Below are 19,789 nucleotides of genomic sequence, written 5' to 3' on the forward strand. Positions count from 1 at the left end.
TCTGTTGTGAATATGAGCGAGTCATTCAATCAATAAGCAGATTCAGTGTCGACAATGTGCCAAGCACTTTGCTAAGTGTTGGAGATACCAAAAAAAAAAAAAAAAAAAAAAAAAAAAAAAAACAACCCAACCCCTGCCTTCAAGGAGTTCACAGCTTAATGAAGGGAGAGACACCAAGTAACAAATGTATATGAACATGTTCTGTACAGGATCAATAAGAAATAATCAAGAGGGAAGTTAGAACTAAGAAGGTTTGGGCAAGGCTTCCTGCAGAAAGTGGAAAGTTAGTTAAGATTTAAAGGAAAGCCAGTAGAAGATGAAGAGGAAGAAAATTCCAGACATGGGAAATAGCTAGTTTCCCCAACTACTAGGGTGAAGGAGTGCTTCTTGTTTGTGAAATAGCCTGAAGATTAGTATCACTAAATAAAAGAGTACATTCCAAAACTGGAAAAATAGAAGAGAGCTAGTTTGTCAAGGATTTTGAATATATTCGATGCTTATAGTGATGGGGAAGCACTGGAGTCTATTGATTAAAGGAGCAGGTTAACATAGTTAGATTGTGCTCTAGGAAAATCCCTGATGGATGAATGGAGGGTAGATTGGAGTGAGGAAAAACCTGGGGAAGGTAGACCCAGCAAGTGGCTAATGCAAAATTCAGGCATACAATGAAAAGAGCCTGCACCTGAGTAGTGGCAATGTCAAAGTAGAGGACACATATTTGAAAGATGCTGCAAGGGCAAAATCAATAGGTTTAGTGACAAAATCAACAGGAATATGGGAGAAAATGAAAAAAAAACATTTCAACCTCATTCTTCAACTGAAGAATGGTTACAGAGTCAAAACCTGTGATCCTTGATACTTCCCTCTCCTTCTCCTATATTCAAATAGATGACAGATCATGTGGCCTCTGCCTTTGCAATATCTTTCACATCCATGTCCTTCTCTCCATTGATAATAGCACCACCTTACCTCAGACTTTCATCACTTCCTAGTAGGACTACTACAATATTCTACTAATTTATTTCTCTGCTTGTTCTCTCTCCATTCCCTGGTCTATATAACACAGCTTTTGAAATAATTTTTCTAAGATACAATTCTCACTTTCTTTCAGTAAATCTCCATTGCTTCTGGGAAAAATCCAAATGTCTGTCTGAGCTTTAAAGACCTCCAATTTGGCACCTGTCTACCTTTTTAATCTTATTTGATACAGCTCTCTATAAATTCTATGAACCGGCAAAATTGGACAATTTAGACATTTCCTGAACTTAGTGTTTCATCTCCATCTCTATGCATATTTACACATACTGAATAGACTTCCCCCTCAACTCTGAATTCTTGACTTAAAGAAGCAGCTCAGCTGCTATCTTCATTTGGAATCTTTGGATTCTCTAATTTTTAAGGCTTTCTCCCTTCTCTAATAATTATGTTTCCTGGTCAGTTTAAATTATAAACCTTAGATTGTAAGCTCTCTGAAGGCAGGAACATTTCATTTTTGTCTTTGTAACCTGTTGTATGGTGCCTTGCAAGTAGTGTGTACTTAAAAGCTATTTGCTTAATTTTAATTTAAAAGTAGAAAAGGGAGTGCTTCAAAAAGTAGTGATTTCCTCATCCCTAAAACTCCAGTGGAGATTGGATCATGACAAAGGATTACAGGGTTGAGATTCTATTTATCGTGGATTTTCTACAATGTCAACAAATTATAATTGTGTCAAGGATCTCAGAATGACAAAGCTGGAGGAGATCTTTAAGATTATCAAGCTTGAATCCTTCATTTGATCAGTTTAGAAATTAAGGCCCAGAGTAAAAAAGTAATGGGGGTAGGTAATTACCATCATCATGCTAGTCAGCACAAGACTCAGGTTTAGAACAAAGGTCTCCCAATTCTCAGGGAGACAAAAAAAGCATCCATGTCTTCTTAAACCAACTCTTTATTTTGTTTCACATATGCAACACAGTCCCAGTTGTCCTGTTTTATCTGTTCTTCAGTCTATGAAAATGTTTCCTAAAATGTGCCAATATAATCTGGCAAATGTGACCTGAACCAAGGCATAGGACAGATAATTGGGGTGTCATTTTCCTTATTTTGAATAACTTTATTCTATTTATTGTTTTAATTAATATGATTATGATATGTAATTATTAGAATTAATTGATAATAGAATTTTTAATTAATTGGTTATTCTGCTTCTATTAAAGCACCTTAAGACCATATTAATTTTTACAGGTTGTTGGATCACAATATTTATGGACATTGAGAATATTGTTCTTTAAAAACCCCGAGTCTTTTTCAGATAAATTGTGATAGTTTATCTGGTCATGTTTGCTTCATTCTGTACTTCTTGAATTCATATGCAGGATTTTATTTTGTTCTCATTATATTTCATTATATTAGTTTTGGGTCCTTGTTCCAATCTGTCAAAATCTTTTGGATATTTTCTCTAACATTGTATCATTAACAATTTTATTAATTAGCCATTTAATTTATAAAATTATGTAAAATAAAATAAGTTTGAATAGAATATTACTTAGGAAGAGCCCTTTGATTACCATTAAACACTTCTTTCAAAGATGATTCCCCTGACCCCCCTTCATTCTAGTGCCTTCCTTCTGTGGAATTTCTCCAATTTATTCTGTATATCGTTTGTACATAATTGTGTAGTGTTGCTTCCCCCATTTGACTGTGAGCTCCTTGAAAGCAGGTATTATATTCTCAATACTAAGTGCATTGCCTGGCATATAGTAGGTAGACACTTTAATGTTTAGTGATTGACTAATCAATCCACCTACCATTATCATTATGATTTTGTTTAAACTATAGTTTTAAAAAATGAGAAATAATTTTCCAGGTTGAGTGGTTTTAATTAGTATCAGAATAACTGCATAATTTTGTCCCAGATTTTCAAAGTATGATGGTCTTAATTTGTTCAGTAATCAGTAGTTATTTTCCCTGCTGTGAGGTTGGGAGAGCAAGCACATAGTCCAAATGCTCTAATAAGGTACATTGTCTATAAGCACACATCAGGCTGCAGAGTAAAATCCTTTGATTTTCAAGTTTCTAATGGGTATTTCCAGCTTTATCTGTTACCTGGTTACAAGAAAATTAGCCTCATTTTACAATTGCCCTAACTGGGTTACAAAGAAGGTAGCTGGCTAATCTAATTCTGAGAAATTTCCAACTTTTTTACTGCAGGTCCTCTGATAACAGTTAGATGACATGTCCACTTTCTAGCTGTGCAACATAGCAATCAAGCATGCCAGGAATGGACAATGTCCAGAGACAAGAGAATTTGGCATGAGAAGGAACAGACCGAGATCCATACTTACGGCTTGGTCCGTGAACCTTAATGGGCTTGGCACTGATCATGGAATTGGAGCACGTCTGGCAAACACACTCTTTGCCACTGAATGTCACTTTGTCACCGATGGGGAAAGGTTTCCTATAAATGGGAAGAATGAGAAATTCATCACATGTCTGCTAAATGTTTTCTGCCTGACTGTCATGGAACCATAATAATAATAATAATAATAGCAATAATGAGCCATAGAGCTGGAAGGGACCTTGATGATCATTTAGTCTAATCCCCTCATTTTAAAGATGAGAAAACTAAAGATGAGGAGAGTTAAAATGACTTGCTATAAGGCATATAGACAATAAATGCCAAAGCTAGGATTCAATCCTAGGATCTCTGGACTGAAGAATCAGAGCTTTTTCTTCATACTATGATAAAACATTTAAATAATATTTATATTCAATGATAACACATTTATATAATGATATAACATTTCAATAATAACATTTTTATATCCTAGGACCTATGGACTCTATAACCAGAGCTTTTTTCATGCTATAATAATACTTATATTTATATTAATGATAAAATATTTATATAATACTATAAAATGTTGATGATAACATTTGTATTTCAGGACCTCTGGATTTTGGAATCAGAGCTTTTTCTTCATATTATAATAACATGTTTATATAATAATGTAACATTTCAATGATAACATTCATATCCCAGGACCTCTGGACTTCAAAAACAGAGAATTTTCTTGAAATGATAACATATTTATATAATATTTAAATTTAATGATAACATTTATGCAATGATATAACATGACAACAATAACATAGTCATATAATGCTTTAAAGTAGTCAGTTTACATTATCTCATCTTAATCTTATAAAATCTTATAAGGAAAGTAAGGCAAACATAACTATCCCCATTTTGTAGATGAAGAAACTGAGGCTAAAAGACAAGAAATAGTTTTATGTGAAGCTAATCAGGGGAAGAGAAGAATTTTTTCCAAGCTGATACTGTTACAATCACAGTATGTACAATTTGAAAGAAAACTCAGAAGGGAAGAGCTCAGTTCCCAGCCCTGTTCAGCATTCTCTTCTATGATTATCTTGCTACATTATCTCTATCTGTTTGAACAGTTTTAAACAAGGGAAATTTGGCGAGGGAAAATTACTTTTCTAAATTTATATAGATGGTCAAGTATATCAGGATTTGGACCCACTTCTTCTGACTCCCAAGTCAGAGAGTCACTGCTCCCCACTTTGCCATTTTGCCTCTGTAGAGCACAAATACACACACATAAATATACATCGGATATATCAGGTATATTCTGGAGTCTAATGATCAGGAATATTAGAATATTCCTACTCATAATGATCCTGAGAAAAGAGTAGGGTTTGGGGAAGTACTTAAAATATGGACATATTAAGAATGTTTTTGGCTAAGAGATGGGAGGAAGTGGTAATAATGGCTTAATGAAAAGTCTGGGACTGGTTTTATTACCCATGGCTTGGGCAAATTCACTTATTGTCTCTGTGTCTCAATTTCTCTACCTATAAAGTAAAAGGTTGGATTAAGTTAAAGAATCTATAATAACAGATCTGAGAAAGACTAGAACCTTAAAAATACAGAATTTCAGAGGAGAAAAAGACTAGAAATAATTTCTTCTAACCCCACAGGATAGAAGTTAAAAGGAGAAAGATTTTGGCTTAATATAAGAGAATTTGGTAACAATTATAATTATCCAAAAAATGGAATGGGCTATCTCTTAAAGGCAATGTGCTCCCTCCCTGTCTCTCAAGGTCATCATGTTGATACTTGCTAACCATGTTCTAGTGTGAGGAAACTCCTGCCTAATTATGAGGTCTCTATTATTTCTGGTATTTTAAGATTGGAAGCATTGAGACTTTAGAAAAGATGTAGGAATAAGATGCCATAAAAGAAACTAGTTCCTCAGTAACTCCATCAAAAATAGAAATAGAAATCTTCAAAATACAGTTGGCTTTAGAAAAAAATACTCAATGTAATAAACATTCTAATACAGTGACAAATATAATGGCTTAAAAGAAACAAAAAAAATGTCAGAAGAAAAAAAATTCTAACAATACCAAAATCAACACCAGATCCAAAACTAGATTTTCTTAAGGTACTCACTAGCTAAAGGAAGAATGAATACGAATAAGAAATTTCTGGGTAATTTGAAAATGAAATGTAACATTTTAGAAATATAAATGAAAATGTAAGCAAATAGAAAATAAAAATAAAATAATTTCACTAGAGAACAGAATGGCAGGAACGTCAGTAAAGGCAGAAAACATGCCATGAAAGTATAGAACTGAAAAAAACATATCAAAATAATGCATCAAGAGGATAGAATAAAAAGGGGAAAAAGAGGTTTTCTTAAAGAAATGAAATTAATCACTTTGGTAAATTGTACAAAAAAGAAATAGGAATAATATCGAGAAAAGTAATAGACAATAAAAATTACAAAATATCAATCAAGGGGAAAACCAAAGTAAACAAATCATTATCAAGCTGAAATAATAAAGAGATGATTTGACAAGCAGCCAAGAAGAAAGTTATCAAAAGCTTTAAAACCTGTTTAAAAATTCAGGATTTTTCTATAACATGAAAAATAGCTGAAGAAAATAGACTATGATACCAAAAATAGAGCCTCCATTGAAAAGGCAAATCATCTCTTTGAAGACAAAAGATGATCAATTAAAAATCGCTAGAGTTTGAACAATTTGGGGAGGGGAGAACTGACCTTAAAGCAGGTTTTAATATGTATAACCAAAAAAAGGAAAAAAGAAAAATAGCACAGAGCCATAGATAAGTAGGAAAATCAATGGGCTCATTACAATTGTGATTAACTAGTCTAACTACTAAAGAGAGATAACACAAGAACAAAAGCTTGACTTTGATTAACAACTTAATTATACAAACAAATTTGTGAGAGGACAAAGGAGAGAGGAAAAGAGAGAAATATACTAGTCTTGGGTGCTACAGATAAAGACTGAAATAAAAGAGAAAAGTAAAATGAGAGACTGGGCAGTTAGGTGGCACAAAGACTAGAGCATCTGGCTTGAAGTTTGAAGATCTGTGTTTAACTCTGGCTTCAGACATTTACTAGCTGTGTGATCCTAGACTAGTCACTTAACATTGCTTGCCTCAGTTTCCTCACCTATAAAATGAGCTGAAGAAGGAAATGACAAACCACTCCAATAACTTTGCCCAGAACATTCCAAATGAGGTCATGAGGATTTGAGCACAACTAACAGGGACTGAACAACAACAACAACAACAACAACAACAACAACAACAACAACAAACAATAAAGAGAACAAAGTGGAGAAAATCCAGAGTGATTTCCCATTTCCAACAAGGGAATGGGTAAGGAGACAGAAGTTTTGCAAAATTCAATAATAGAATAAGACATAGGAATTATCTTTAGTGTAAATACATTTTAAAGCTTGAGGTAGGAATGATATTATTGATACAAGGAAATAATATAATTGCACATAAAATTCTTTTTTTCACAAAACATATAATTTAATAAAGTCCATTAGGTTGTAGAATAAATCTGTCATAATTATGGAGAGATGGGAAATTTTTGATTATTCAACAAATAGAAGAATATATAGGAGACAAAATAAATGTGTTTGATTAGATCTAAATGGAGAGTTTGTGCATAACAAAAAGGCAAAAAGGGAATAAAAAGGAAAAAAATGAGAAAAAATTTAGCTATAAACATATTGATAATAAAAGTTAGACATAACTACACAAATTTATATAAATAACAGCTACTCCTTAATATGAGAAATATTTAAAGGAGATAATAGCACTTAAAAGAAGAAGCAAAGCATTTAACACCTTAAAAATGATGAGAAAGGAAAGGCTACCTTACATCTATTAAATTGTCAAATACAGTTTAAAGCAATAAAATTTAGTGTTGGCTGGACTACTAAAAATAGTCTTATCAGTTTATGGTTGATGAAACTGAACTGGTGAAATTTTTAAATAGAAATATATTATTATATAACTAGAATTTTTAAAACTCCATACCTTTTGATCTAGTAATCCTCTCTCTTAGGATTGTTTGCCAAGACTATTGACAAGAAAACAAACAAACAAACACCTCTCCATACAAAAATACTCTGGCAACATCATTCATAATAGCAAAACACTGGAAACAATTAATATACCAAAGGACTGAGAAATTGCTGAAAAGATGATGGCATATGAGGATAATGGAATATCATCCTACCTTAAGAAGCAACAACTATGAAGAAAAAAGTTTAATACAGAAAATCACATCTAGTAATATAGAATATAGAGATCAGGAATAACTATATTTACTGATTACAATTATATAATAGCAACACAATCTGGAAAAAAATACACCAAGAAATAAAGTTCAGTAAACAAACCAAAAAAAAAAAAGAAATGATTTTTGTGTCTTATTAACACTAATGTATATTTTAATTTTTCTAAACAAACTACAAGTAGAAAGTTTACATTTGCTTGTTCCTTTAAGTTCTTACTATCCTACTGTGAGATCTAATTGACAAATAATTGATAGCTACTCAGTTTATACCTCAGGCACTGTGGCCACTATGGATGCACAGATGCTAGGTCTGAAGTCAAGAGTTCTAAATCTGTTTCTTCTCATCCTTACTATTTATGTAGCCATAGCATGTCATTTAACTCCTATGTACCTCCATCAACTCTTTATGACTTATTTATTGATTCATGGATGGGTTATTCTTTCTGATGTTGTTATTGATCAGCCATTTTAATTGTGTCCAAAGCTTTCTGATCCCATTTGGAGTTTTCTTGGCAAAGTTAATGGAGTGGTTTGCCATTTCCTTCTCCACCTCATTTTACAGATGAGGAATCTAATTGAGACAGATTTTAAGTGACTTGCCCTTGATGGGGGTTGGGGTCCCTTTAAGATTCCTCTCTGACTGCCCATGGCTGACCTTGATTCACAAATCCTGGTCAAAGGCACCCTTTGAATATCTGGGCCCAACCCCACTATCAGCTCAGCTTCCCCCAGCCCTCACCTGATCTGAGCTAACTGAAAAGCCCACCAAGAACTTAGGAGTACCGCCCATCATCTTTTGGGTATAAAAGAGGTGGGCCAGAACACCCTCTTTTCAGGAGCCCTCCCAGCCAACATATGGTATCCTTCCAGCCATGTAAGGGTTCCTGCCCGCCCAGTGGCCACCTTTGGCCCTGGCGCCTTTCTAACTTTACTTCCAAATTCCTACAATAAACCTTTTATTTATCAATCTAGGTTTTCAGGCCTGTAAATTCATCTTACAGGGGACAATATGCCTCATGGGATTATTTTACTATCTATGCGCCGAGAAATGGGGTTCCCCCTTTCCTTTTCCTCATTACCTTGGGTCACACAGTTAGGAAGTTTCTGAGACCACATTGAACTTAGGAAGTTGAGTCATCCTGACTCCAGGCCTGGCATTCTATCCAGTATGCTATCCAGTTGCTTTATTTGTGTACTAAGTTTATAATAAAAACTAATTTTTTTAAAGATACTAGACTTATAAGTTACACCAAAAATTAGAGAGTTGAGCTGCAATGCAGAACCAGGTTTCCAAATGCCTAGGCCAGTGATATTTCCACTTATCAGGCTGCTTTGGTAGATTATCTTTAAGGAAGATTCTAAGCTCATTTGTGCTGGAGGCAGCTCAATTCCGCTTTCATCAAAGAGAGCCAACTATTTAATTTTCATTTTGAGTATCTACACTGCAGAAATGCCTAATGCTACCCATAAGGGCTTAATTTATTGTATTGTTGATGGTCTAAATTTAAGGGGAAAGTTGGAAAAAATGTAAAGAAGGCAGAGTTCTCCTGTACATTTTTTCCAGTGGTTATTAAACCAAAATATTTGATGTTAGATATTTTAAAGTCTATTGCACCTATGATGCTCTGTGACTCTCCATCTGGGGGATGCCCAAACTTGTGAGGTTAACTTGCTATGAATTGACAGAATATGGACTGGCCATGATTTGATTGAGTATAGCATATCTTATTAAACTCAGTACAAACAGAGTGATAGAAAAAAATAAGAATCCAGGAAAGAAGGTAGTACAGTGAATAGAATATCAGCCTTAGAATCAGGAGGACCTGAATTCAAATCCCAACCTCACATACTTGTCAGGTGTGTGACCTTGAGCAAGTCACTTAATCTCAATTGCTGCGCTTCCTCCTCCAATAAAAAGAATATGTCAAAACTTTTAGGTCTGCCTCAGATGAGTTCTACTTAGGTTATGCAACTTCTCAAGACTTCACTTTTCACATTTATAAAATGGGATAGATAATCCTTATACTGCCTACCACCTTACAGGACTGTTGAGAAGATAATGTTTTATTATTTATTATATATAATATTATACTATTTATTACAGATAATGCTCTATTAATGAGAATTATTTTCTCCCTGATCTTATAACCCATTTCAGCCCTCCTTCAACTTTTCTATAAACTGTCAGATTAGATGGCACAATGGATAGAATATTAGATCTGGAGTCACAAAGATCTGAGTTCAAATCCAGCCCAAATACTTCATTTGACAGTGTCTGCCTCAGAAAGTCCTAATAAGTCTTCAAATCCCAACTCACTTCCATGAGGCTTTCTACTATTAACCTCCATTGTAGCAATAAAATTAATAGCTGACATTTATGTTGTACTTTAAGGCTGGTAGTGTACTTTAGAGCCATTAAAGCTTCATTACAATCCCATGAGGTGCTTTGTAAAGAGTTCACTGTCCCTATGTTATGAATGTAGGAATTAAGACCCAAGGAAGAACTAGAACTGACATCCCCCTTTCCTGCAGTCGCATGGTTTTAAGCGGAAGCTTGAAACTCAGGACTGCTAGGACCAAATGGTTCTTTCCACTACACTGGGTTGTGGATAATTTCAAAAGCAATGGCTCTCTTCTGTGAACTCTCTCTTCCAACAACCAAATCCCTAATGCTCTGAGCCACCCGCTTGCAATTAATCACATCCTGGCCTGTGACAGCTCTCCTAATGCTGTTGTGAACTGTGATTTATGTCTTTTGCTGTTATTTCTCTTTCCCTTGTGTATGTCCCATCTCCTCTATTAAACTCTCCCTTTATGACAATTAGGAACAGTCATCAACACAATGATTAATGGGCTCCAAAGGACTATAATGTCCAAAAAAACATCCTCAGTGTCTCTTCAGAGTGAGGAAGTGGCCCTGCTTTCTCAAAGGTCATGGAAGCTCAAGAAAGTCTCACCAAGGGGGAGAAGCTGAGGAGATACTCCCAAGGAGAGACCCTTTGAATTTTTTCCAAGGACCCTCCTCCAATCTTTTTTCCTTAGGCTTTTCCCTCAATCTCTGTAGTGCTATGACTTCCTACCTTCTTCCCTCTAACCGTGTATCAACTCCATACTAAAATCTAGTGTGAAATTCTGAGGCAGCTAGGTGTTGAGGTAGATGGAGCATTGGACATGGGGTCAGCAATAAACGAGTTCAAATCTAGTTTCAAATATTTACTAGCTATGTGACCCTAAGTAAATCACTTAACTTTTCTGACCCTCAGTTTCCCCATCTGGAAAATGGGGATAATAATAGCACTTACCTCCTAGGGTTGTTGTGGGGATAAAATGAGATAATATGTGTAAAATGCTTCATGGATCTTAATGTATTATGGAAATGTTATTGTTAGTATTCATTATTAGTATTATTAATTATTACTTTCCTCTTTGTCCTATTACCATTCATGAATTGTCAGACTTTTACCTTGGACTACTCTCACCATCTACCTGCTCTGCTCCTTCTCAGGTATTACTGAATAAAATTAAATAAAATTGTGGGGTGTGTGTGTGTGTGTGTGTGTGTGTGTGTGTGTGTGTGTGTGTGTGTATTGTCTCCCCAGCTATTATATAATTAATAAAATTTAAAAAAAAACTGAGACAGCTGAGTTTATCTCTCCCCACCATATGCTATCTCTCCTCAATTCAGCACCTATTTAAGTAAGGTGATTTTTTAATTTTTCCCAAATTGCTTCTCTAACCTACTCCCCAGTGAGAATCTTCCAGATGTTTTCTTCTCAGATTTCCTAAACTCCCCCTCCCCACCTTATTAATTGATAACTAATCTTTTTTGTACATTATTATGAAGGAAACAAGCATTTATTAAGTGCCTACTATGTACTAGGGCACTGTGCTTAGTGCTTTATATTATTTCATTTGATCCTTACAACTATGGGGAATAGGTGCTTTTAGTATCTCCATTTTATTGTTGAGGAAATTGAGAACAGAAGTTAAATGCCCAACGTTACACATTTGGTTTCTGAGGTCTTCTTAACTCCAGACTCAATGCTATATCTCCCTCATCACCTGGCTGCTTATTTTACTAGTAAAGTAGAGGTCATGCACTGTATGTACTCTCTCCTCCCCTTTTTTTCATCTCAAAATTTCTTAACATCATCCCTTTCTCTTCCCTCTTTTACTCTAGTCTCTGAAGATGAGATAGCCCTTCTCCTCACTAAAGTCAACCTCTTTAGAAGAGCTCTCAATCCCAGTTCCTTCTGTCTTCACCAGAAGGTATGAAAGTCTCCCACATTCTTAAAAAATCTTTCTGATAGCTTCTGGTCTCTTTAAAATATTGTCCAATTTCTCTCCTCTTTTTTTTTCAAATTCTACAAAGCATAATTCATCTGCATTGCCCCCACTTACTGTCTTTTCGCCATACCTTAAACAAAAATAATAATAATAATCACAGATTGTCCCCTGTGCTTAGAATGTACTTATTCCTCACCTCAATGAACTCCTAATTTACTTCAACAAAAATATAACCTTTATAAGATCTACTTTGACTCTCCTTCAAGTTGCCAGGGCTTTCTCCTCCCCCATTTATATTATATATATATGTGGGGTGTGTGTGTGTGTGTGTGTGTGTGTGTGTGTGTGTGTGTGTGTGTGTGTGTGTGTGTGTATTGTCTCCCCAGCTATTATATAAGCCCCTTTAGGGCAGAGGACCATTTCAGGATTGTTGCCTTTGTAATCCTAGCACATAGCAAAGTGCGTGGCAAATAGTAGATGCTTAAAAAATGCTTACTGATGGATAATTATAATAATGGTGGCAGTAAGAATAGCTGATATAATGCTCTGGTGATGATGAGTGACATTTTTACATCATTTTGTTACCCAAGCATTTTACATAGATTATCTCATTTGAATCTCACAACCACCTAAGGAGGCTAAATGTAATGAGACTCATCACCAAGGTTAGCCACTAGGGAGTAGATTATTTTGGCAAAAGAAGGGTCTCAAATCACTTCCTTGGCTCTTCCCTTCACTTGAAGGCTCATTTATGTCAGAAACTGCTACATGCTTGCAGCCCCACTGTCAGTGTCCCAGGGCTCTGGTTATCATTAAATATGGAAGGAGTAGCACCATGGGCAGATAGACAAACATTACCTGAAAATCTCAGAACAATGACTACAGATCAGGCTGGAGTCATCTGAGCATCAATTAACTAGTTTTATAATCAAAGATACAGCTAAAGGTCAGGCTGAGTTGCCTTGGAAGTACTGGCTTTTGTCTGTTCAACTGAGGCCCCTATAGGTCACCTGTTTCCTTTCTGTCAGGTTGAATTTCTGACTTTACATGGGAAAAAAGCAGCTGGGTTCAAAGAAAGAAGATATGTGTGATTTCCCTATAATCATTATTAGCAGAGCTGAATAAGGAAAAGCTATAGCTACTGAAGATACTTTTTCCTACCATGGTTTTCATATTTTACTACATACATATATTATATATGTGTATATATAATATATATGATATATTACACACACACACACACACACACACACACACACACACACACACACACACACACACATCTTCCAAACTGTAAGAACAATTTTTCTTCAACTCCTTTGCAGGTCCCAAATCCATATCCTATCCGTAGGCATGGGTGTACTTCATGGCTCTGCCCCAGCCCTCACTTCTTTTCTCCCTAAACTCTATTATCTCTTGAAAATCTCTTCTGTTCCCATGACAGATTATCTCCCAGATCTTCATATCCAACCCTGTTTTATCTTCTGAGCGCCAATCTTGCATCCCCAAATGCCTGAGATAAGATCTTCTGGATGTCTCCTAGGCAACTCCAACTTAACCTGTTCAAAAAAGCTCTGTCTAGTTTCCAACTCTATTCCTCTTTTTCATTTCCCTAATCCTACTCAAAAAATCCCTCAGGTTCATGGTCTAACAATTGTCCTTGCCTCTGCACTTTTACTCATAGCTCCCTTTGATCAGCTGCCAAATCTTCTCATTATATCTTAAATCTTTCCTTTTTTTTCTCTACTCACACCATAACCACACTGATCCAGACCCTCTCTCTTCACTTCTTTTCTAAATTACTTCAGTTGTTCTCTCTGTGTGCAGTCCTTCTCTTCCATCTGCCCTCTACCAGCTGTCAAATTAATCTTCCTAAAACACAGATCTGACCACACCATTGAATCTCCAGAAACTTCAATAACTCCCCATTGACTTCACATTAAAACCCTCATTCTTCTGTTTGTCAATGATAGTTTTTCACCATCTTGTTCCAACATATCTTTCCAAACTAAATTATTCCTCTCATGTATTCTTTGACCAAACTAACCTTGCTTATTATTCCTTGCACATAATTTCTTTGCATATAACTTTGGCTTTTTTTCTCTCACTTCTGAGTTTTATCATGGGCTGGAAGGTCTCCTCTCTCTTCATATTCATGTCTTGGAACCCTAACTCCCTTGAAAGCTCAGCCTAGTTACAACCTCCTTTAAAAGACCATTCCTGATTTCCAGATGTTAGTATCCTTCTCTTGATATTTTTTATATTATATATATATATATAATGTATATTTATGTATTCATGAATATATTATTTTCCCTTAGTAGGATGGAAAAAAACTGTCTCATTTTTTGTATTTTTATCCTTAGCACCTAGTATAGTGTATGGGAGGTATATAATATGTGCTTCCTAAATGTTTGCTGATTGGCTGATGGATAGCCAGTGGTCTTCCACCATATAAAAAAATGCCCTCTTGGAAGGGAGATTACCCAAGACAAATCTTCACCTTGCTAGTGTCATTTTTCTCCTGTGTTTTGTGTTTTCCCACACTTCAGGGCTGCTTTACCCAGAGCTCTGAGCTCCTTCTCTACCTCCTCACTGGCCCCTTTGATTTGGCTGCCCTGGATGCTCTGGCTTTTCCCAGCCCAGGCTCCTATTTACAGAATCACTGAATGGCAGAGTTGGAAGGGGCCATAGGAATCATCCAGTTCAACTTGCTCATTTTACTGAGGAGAAAATTGGGGCCAAGAGAGGTCAAGGCTTGAATGCCTGGCAAAATTCAATAAGACAGAATTTAACAGGGCTAAACACGATATTTGGCTTCAGAAAAGCTATTGCACAAGTACAGTATTGGGGGAGGCAGAGCTAGAAAACAGTTACTGGGTAAAATGAGCGAGAGGTTTTAGTGACCTAGAAGCTCAATTGAGTCAACAGGGTGACATGGCAACCAAAAAAACCCTGTTAATCATCATTTTTCTTATATTAAATTAATAGAGTAATGTGGTAGTCTGACTGCCTTGGTCAGATTCACTTTGGAGTACTGTGTTCATTTCTCTGCACTATATTTTAGGAAAGATAATGACAAATCTGAATGGGCTTAAAGGATGGCAATCAGTATGGTAAAGAGCCTAAGGTCAATGTCTTACAGGGATCAATTGATGAAGCTAGGACTTATAGCCTGGTGAAGAGAAGACTTAAAGGGATGACAGCTGTTTTCAAGTGTTAGAACATTATACATAGTGCATACTGACCTTCTGTCTATTCCATGTGCAACAAATTCTATCTTCTGAATTTATTCACTGGATCTCTTCCATTCTTAGAGACTCTTCCTCCCTTCCCTTTTGGCTTCTCTAGTTTTACCACTCAGCTCCAACTTCCCCTTCTGTGAGAAGCCTTTCTGCATTCCCCAGATTTAAGCTCAACATGTGAAAGAAATTACTAATAATTAGAATAATCCGAAAAAAATGTGGAATGGGACACTAGTAAGAAGGTACTCCATTCAAGGAGAGGATACGTAACCATTATTTGAGGTTGTTACAGAGAAGGCTTCTATGCAGCTCTAAATAGGACTAGATGACCTCTGAGGAACCTTCAGATTCTAAGATTCTTCAATTCTGTAACTTGTCTGAAGTCACACAACTAGTTTGTGACCAAGATCTAGTAAGTTGCAGGTCTGGCTCAAAACTCAGGCTTTCTCATTCTAAGATCAATATAATTTCTATTCTACCATATTTTTCTCTAAGATTATGATTAAAACCTGATCTTCTGTCACTAGAAAAATTCTTTCCCTTAGGCTATGCGAATTGTTCCTAATTTTATGCCTCAAGCACATCACTAACCCAGGAGAGGGCTAGTGATATCATAGGAGTTGAGAAAGCTGAACTAGGGCCAAAGTGGAGGAAGTTCCAAGGCAAGAGACCAGTCTAGTACAAGAATGAACTTCCTAACAATTAGATGTCCAACAATGGAATGGATTCCTTTTCACTGGAAGTCTCTGAACCAAAGCTATAAATCCCTATAATTGAAAGGGCTCTTGTACCTGGCAGAAAGTTGAACTAGATGTCCAGCTTTGAGATGCTAAATGAAATGAAATCAATAAACTATGAAATGGGAATAGCTTCTTTCATTGATGAAGTCCAGCGGGTTTTCCCCCATCCCCTGTCCACCCCCTACCCTGCTTACTCACCTACACAAGCTGCACACGAAACACTTGGGGTGATAGGTCCTGCCCAGGGCGGAGATGACCTCACCTGTGATGAAGTCCCGGCAGCTGTGGCAGCGGGTGCCATAGAGCTGCTGGTAGTCTTGGGTGCAGATATACTCACGGTTCTTGAAGAAGAAGCCAGATTGGGCCAGGTCACAGCCACACACTGGGGGGAATGGAGGGAGAGGGTGGGAGAGGGAGACAGAAAACACAGGGTTGGGGAAAAAGACAGGATTAGCCCAGCAAGAGATCCTCATGGATCCTCCCAGGGATAATTCAGAGTCAATGCCAATATCTGCCACTCACATATCAGAGTAACAGAAATCATGGGATTAATTGAAAGGTTCTTAAAACCAACTAGTGAGGAGTGTGGAGGAAAAGAATGGAGGGTATAGGTCAGGAGGTTTGGGTTTGGATCCTAGCTCTGGTACTTAGCTGTTTGACTCTAGACAACCATTGAACTTTTCTGAATTTCATTTTCTCTTTAAAAGTGAAATTGATAATACATGGACTACCTAAGTCATAGGGTGGTTGTGGACACCGTATTTTATAAAGCATTAACAGCAAAATGAGTATAATTATTGGGAAACTGAGGTCTTTTGTTGTTGTTGTTCAGTCATTTCCAATTCCTTGTAACCTCATTTGGGATCTTCTTGGCAAAAAATCTGGAGTCTTTTGCCATTTCCTACTCCAGCTCATTTTACAGATGAGAAAACTGAGGCAAACTGGAATAAGTGGTTTACCCAGAGTCACACCGTTAATAAGAACTTGAGGATGGATTTGCACTAAGATCTAACTCCAGGTCCAAAACTCTATCCACTGTGCCACCTTTAGATAGAGGTCTAGAGAAAGGAAGTTATTTGTCCAAGATCACACAAGATTAGAGACAAAGCTCAAGGACTAGAACAATCATAGAATTAGAAGGGCCTTGAGAGATTAACCTATGTCCAGCTTTCTTTACAGAGAAATAAATCATGACCTAGAAATCATGAAATCATGACATTTCAAGTCAGTACCATGTTTAACTTGAAATTAGAATCATTCATTAATTCATCAAATATTTTTGCAGAAATATATATAATAAATTTTATTTAAAGTGTTGATTTTTATTAGATGACTAGAAGCAGTAAATTCATTTTAAAAATAATAGCTTTTTATTTTCAAAATATATGCAAAAATAGTTTTTGACATTCACCCTTGCAAAATCTATAATGAAATTCTTGCCCATAGGAAGTTCTCAGTCTAGTAGAAGAGATAAATAGCATAAATATAGATTGTGGAAAAGGGTCAAATGTCAGAAAATCTAGGTTCTGTTTCCAGCTCTCACAATTAATAGCTATATTACTCAGTCATTTGAGTCTCAGTTTCCTTAACTATAAACAAATACTTGCACTATCTACAACCCATAATGGTTGTAAAAGAAACATGTTATATACTTTGAGGTACAACATGAATGTGAACTATTAATACTATAACACAAGGAGATGAAATAACAGTCATAAGGAAGGTATCTACAAATTTCTATGGAGGTTTAAAGGAAAAAAAAAACACATCTGCTGGAGGTCCAGGAAAGCTTCATGGAGGAAGTTTTGAAGGTTACTATGACATTCCATGTTCTAATCAGAACAATAGGGAAAAATTATGAGAGAAAAAAAAAAACAGAAAAAAAGTGAACTTAGCATGTGTTGATTTACCTTGTTTCCATATTTCTAACTTTCTGAACTCCAAAATTTTTTCTAGCTCTGAGAGCCTAGGCTCTAAGGTTTTTCATGGTCTGGGTTCTAAAACCTTGTCCAGTTTTGACATTTTGAAAGTCTAAGATAAGAAATTGGTTTCAAGCCTCCTTTCATATCTATACTTACATACACACACGCACACACATACACATACACACATATATATGTCTTTAATCAAGTGTGAGTGAGACTTTGATGTCTTCAAAGCCCACTCCATAGAGAGGCAGTGTGGATGGATGGTGGGTAGCAATATATGTATGTATGTATGTATGTAAGGGTGTATGGTGACTGTGTCAAAGAGAGAATCCTTTCTTTGATACAAACAGACCAAATAGAGCCTGGTCTCAGAGAAAGGCTAAAGTACAAATTGTTCCTGTGGGGGCAGATGTCATATCAGTTGACATCATGATTAAGGAATTCATTAGGTCACAGGCTCCAATCCTGCTGGAAGCCGCTTCTGTTTTTTCCCCTCTTCTTCTCTCCTTTGTCCTTTTCCCCTAGGGCTACCTTTCCTTCAAGGAAAATCAGGAAGCCAACAAGAAAACTTGGAACGGTGTGTCCTTTCCTCAATATCACCTCCAAGGGAACGGAAATAGGGAGCTTTGGGTAGAAAGGGTGAGAAGGGCAGCACTGGTAAGCCTGAAGTCTAGTGGGAGTAAGAGGAGAACATTTCAATAGGGTCTGGGAAAGCCAAGTTCTTACTTAGTCCCTCATTAGTAATGTGAAGAGAGGGATGAGGGGGATGGAAGCTGAAAGAGGGTGGAAAGATTTCCACTTTAAAGCTAACAAACTTCTACATTGCTTGCACAGACCACATTAGGAGCAGCTCTAACTAAGCAATCAAAACTTCCCAGCTCAGCCACTGACTTGGTATCTGACCTTGGGAAAGTTATATCCTCTATCCTGATCCCAGTTTTCTCCTCTGTAAAGAGAAGGGAATTGAACTAAACATTTATATAGTTATTTAAGATTTACCAAGTATTCTCTCCATAGCAGTCTGGTGAAGTAAATAGTTTTCACTATCATTATGTCTGTTATACAGAGAAGGAAACAGGTTCATTGTGTGGAAATAATTTATAGGTGGTAACATAAATTCTAAGTGTCAGAGGCAGGATTTGAATCAGGCCTTTTCTACTACAGCATGCTCTCCTCCAAAATAAGTTGACTTTTATGCAGAATCTTGCCTTTTAGAAAAATTTAACATATGTTACCTCATTTGATCTTCATAAAAACCCTTTGAGATAGATGGTATAAAAATTCAGCATCGACATTTTTCAGAAGAAGAAATAGAGGTTTCAATATGTTAAATGACCTACTCAAATCATGTAGCTAATAAATAGAAAATCCAGGATTTATACATAGAAATTTTGCTTCCATGTCCGGTATCCTTTCACAATCCCCTGTTGCTTCTAGTTAGAGAGGTAGCCATGTAATGATGTATAAATAGTTTTGAATTAGGAGTAAGGAAAATTGGATTTTAATCTTGGTGCTAACACTAACTGCTGTTAGCAGGTCCATTACCCTTTCTGAAATTCAATTTCCTCATCAGCAAAACAAGAAGGTTGAGCTAGATAGCTTCTTAGGCACCCTCCTAATTCTTGATTCATGACTTTGAAATCTCTGAGGTCCCTACCTGTCCTAGGACTCTATCATTTTGAAATAGACACTCAAAAATATGTTTATGATTCAAAATGAATTTTCAGAATAGGGAGAGAATTTTGTTAAATAACAAAGTCTTCATATTGGAAGGAACTTTGCCTCTGGGGAAGATTGTAGGAAAACCTTTCCATAAAATAGTTTTCTAAACTTTTCACCCAAATGTGGGATAGTTTTCTCATTGCAATTATTATTATCTCCTACAATATCATCTCTGTGAGATAAAACATCATAACCTTCTTTCAGAAAATCTTCTGATAATTTCCTGGATTTCCAGAGA

General features: G+C 36.1%; 1 protein-coding gene across 8 annotated transcripts in view; it reads right to left on the reverse strand.

Moving 5' to 3' along the window:
• ABLIM3 (actin binding LIM protein family member 3) overlaps positions 1-19,789 on the reverse strand; it is a 168,775-nt gene that overhangs the window by 75,463 nt on the left and 73,523 nt on the right. For all 8 annotated transcript variants that reach the window (XM_074292126.1, XM_074292127.1, XM_074292128.1 and 5 more), the window contains exons 3-4: positions 16,100-16,283; positions 3,325-3,437 (exon numbers count right to left, since the gene is read on the reverse strand). In XM_074292126.1, coding sequence (XP_074148227.1) covers positions 3,325-3,437; positions 16,100-16,283 — 297 coding nt within the window. The remainder of the gene's footprint in view (positions 1-3,324; positions 3,438-16,099; positions 16,284-19,789) is intronic.

Source organism: Sminthopsis crassicaudata, chromosome 2 (assembly GCF_048593235.1).
Source record: "Sminthopsis crassicaudata isolate SCR6 chromosome 2, ASM4859323v1, whole genome shotgun sequence".
Classification (NCBI taxonomy): Eukaryota; Metazoa; Chordata; class Mammalia; order Dasyuromorphia; family Dasyuridae; genus Sminthopsis; species Sminthopsis crassicaudata.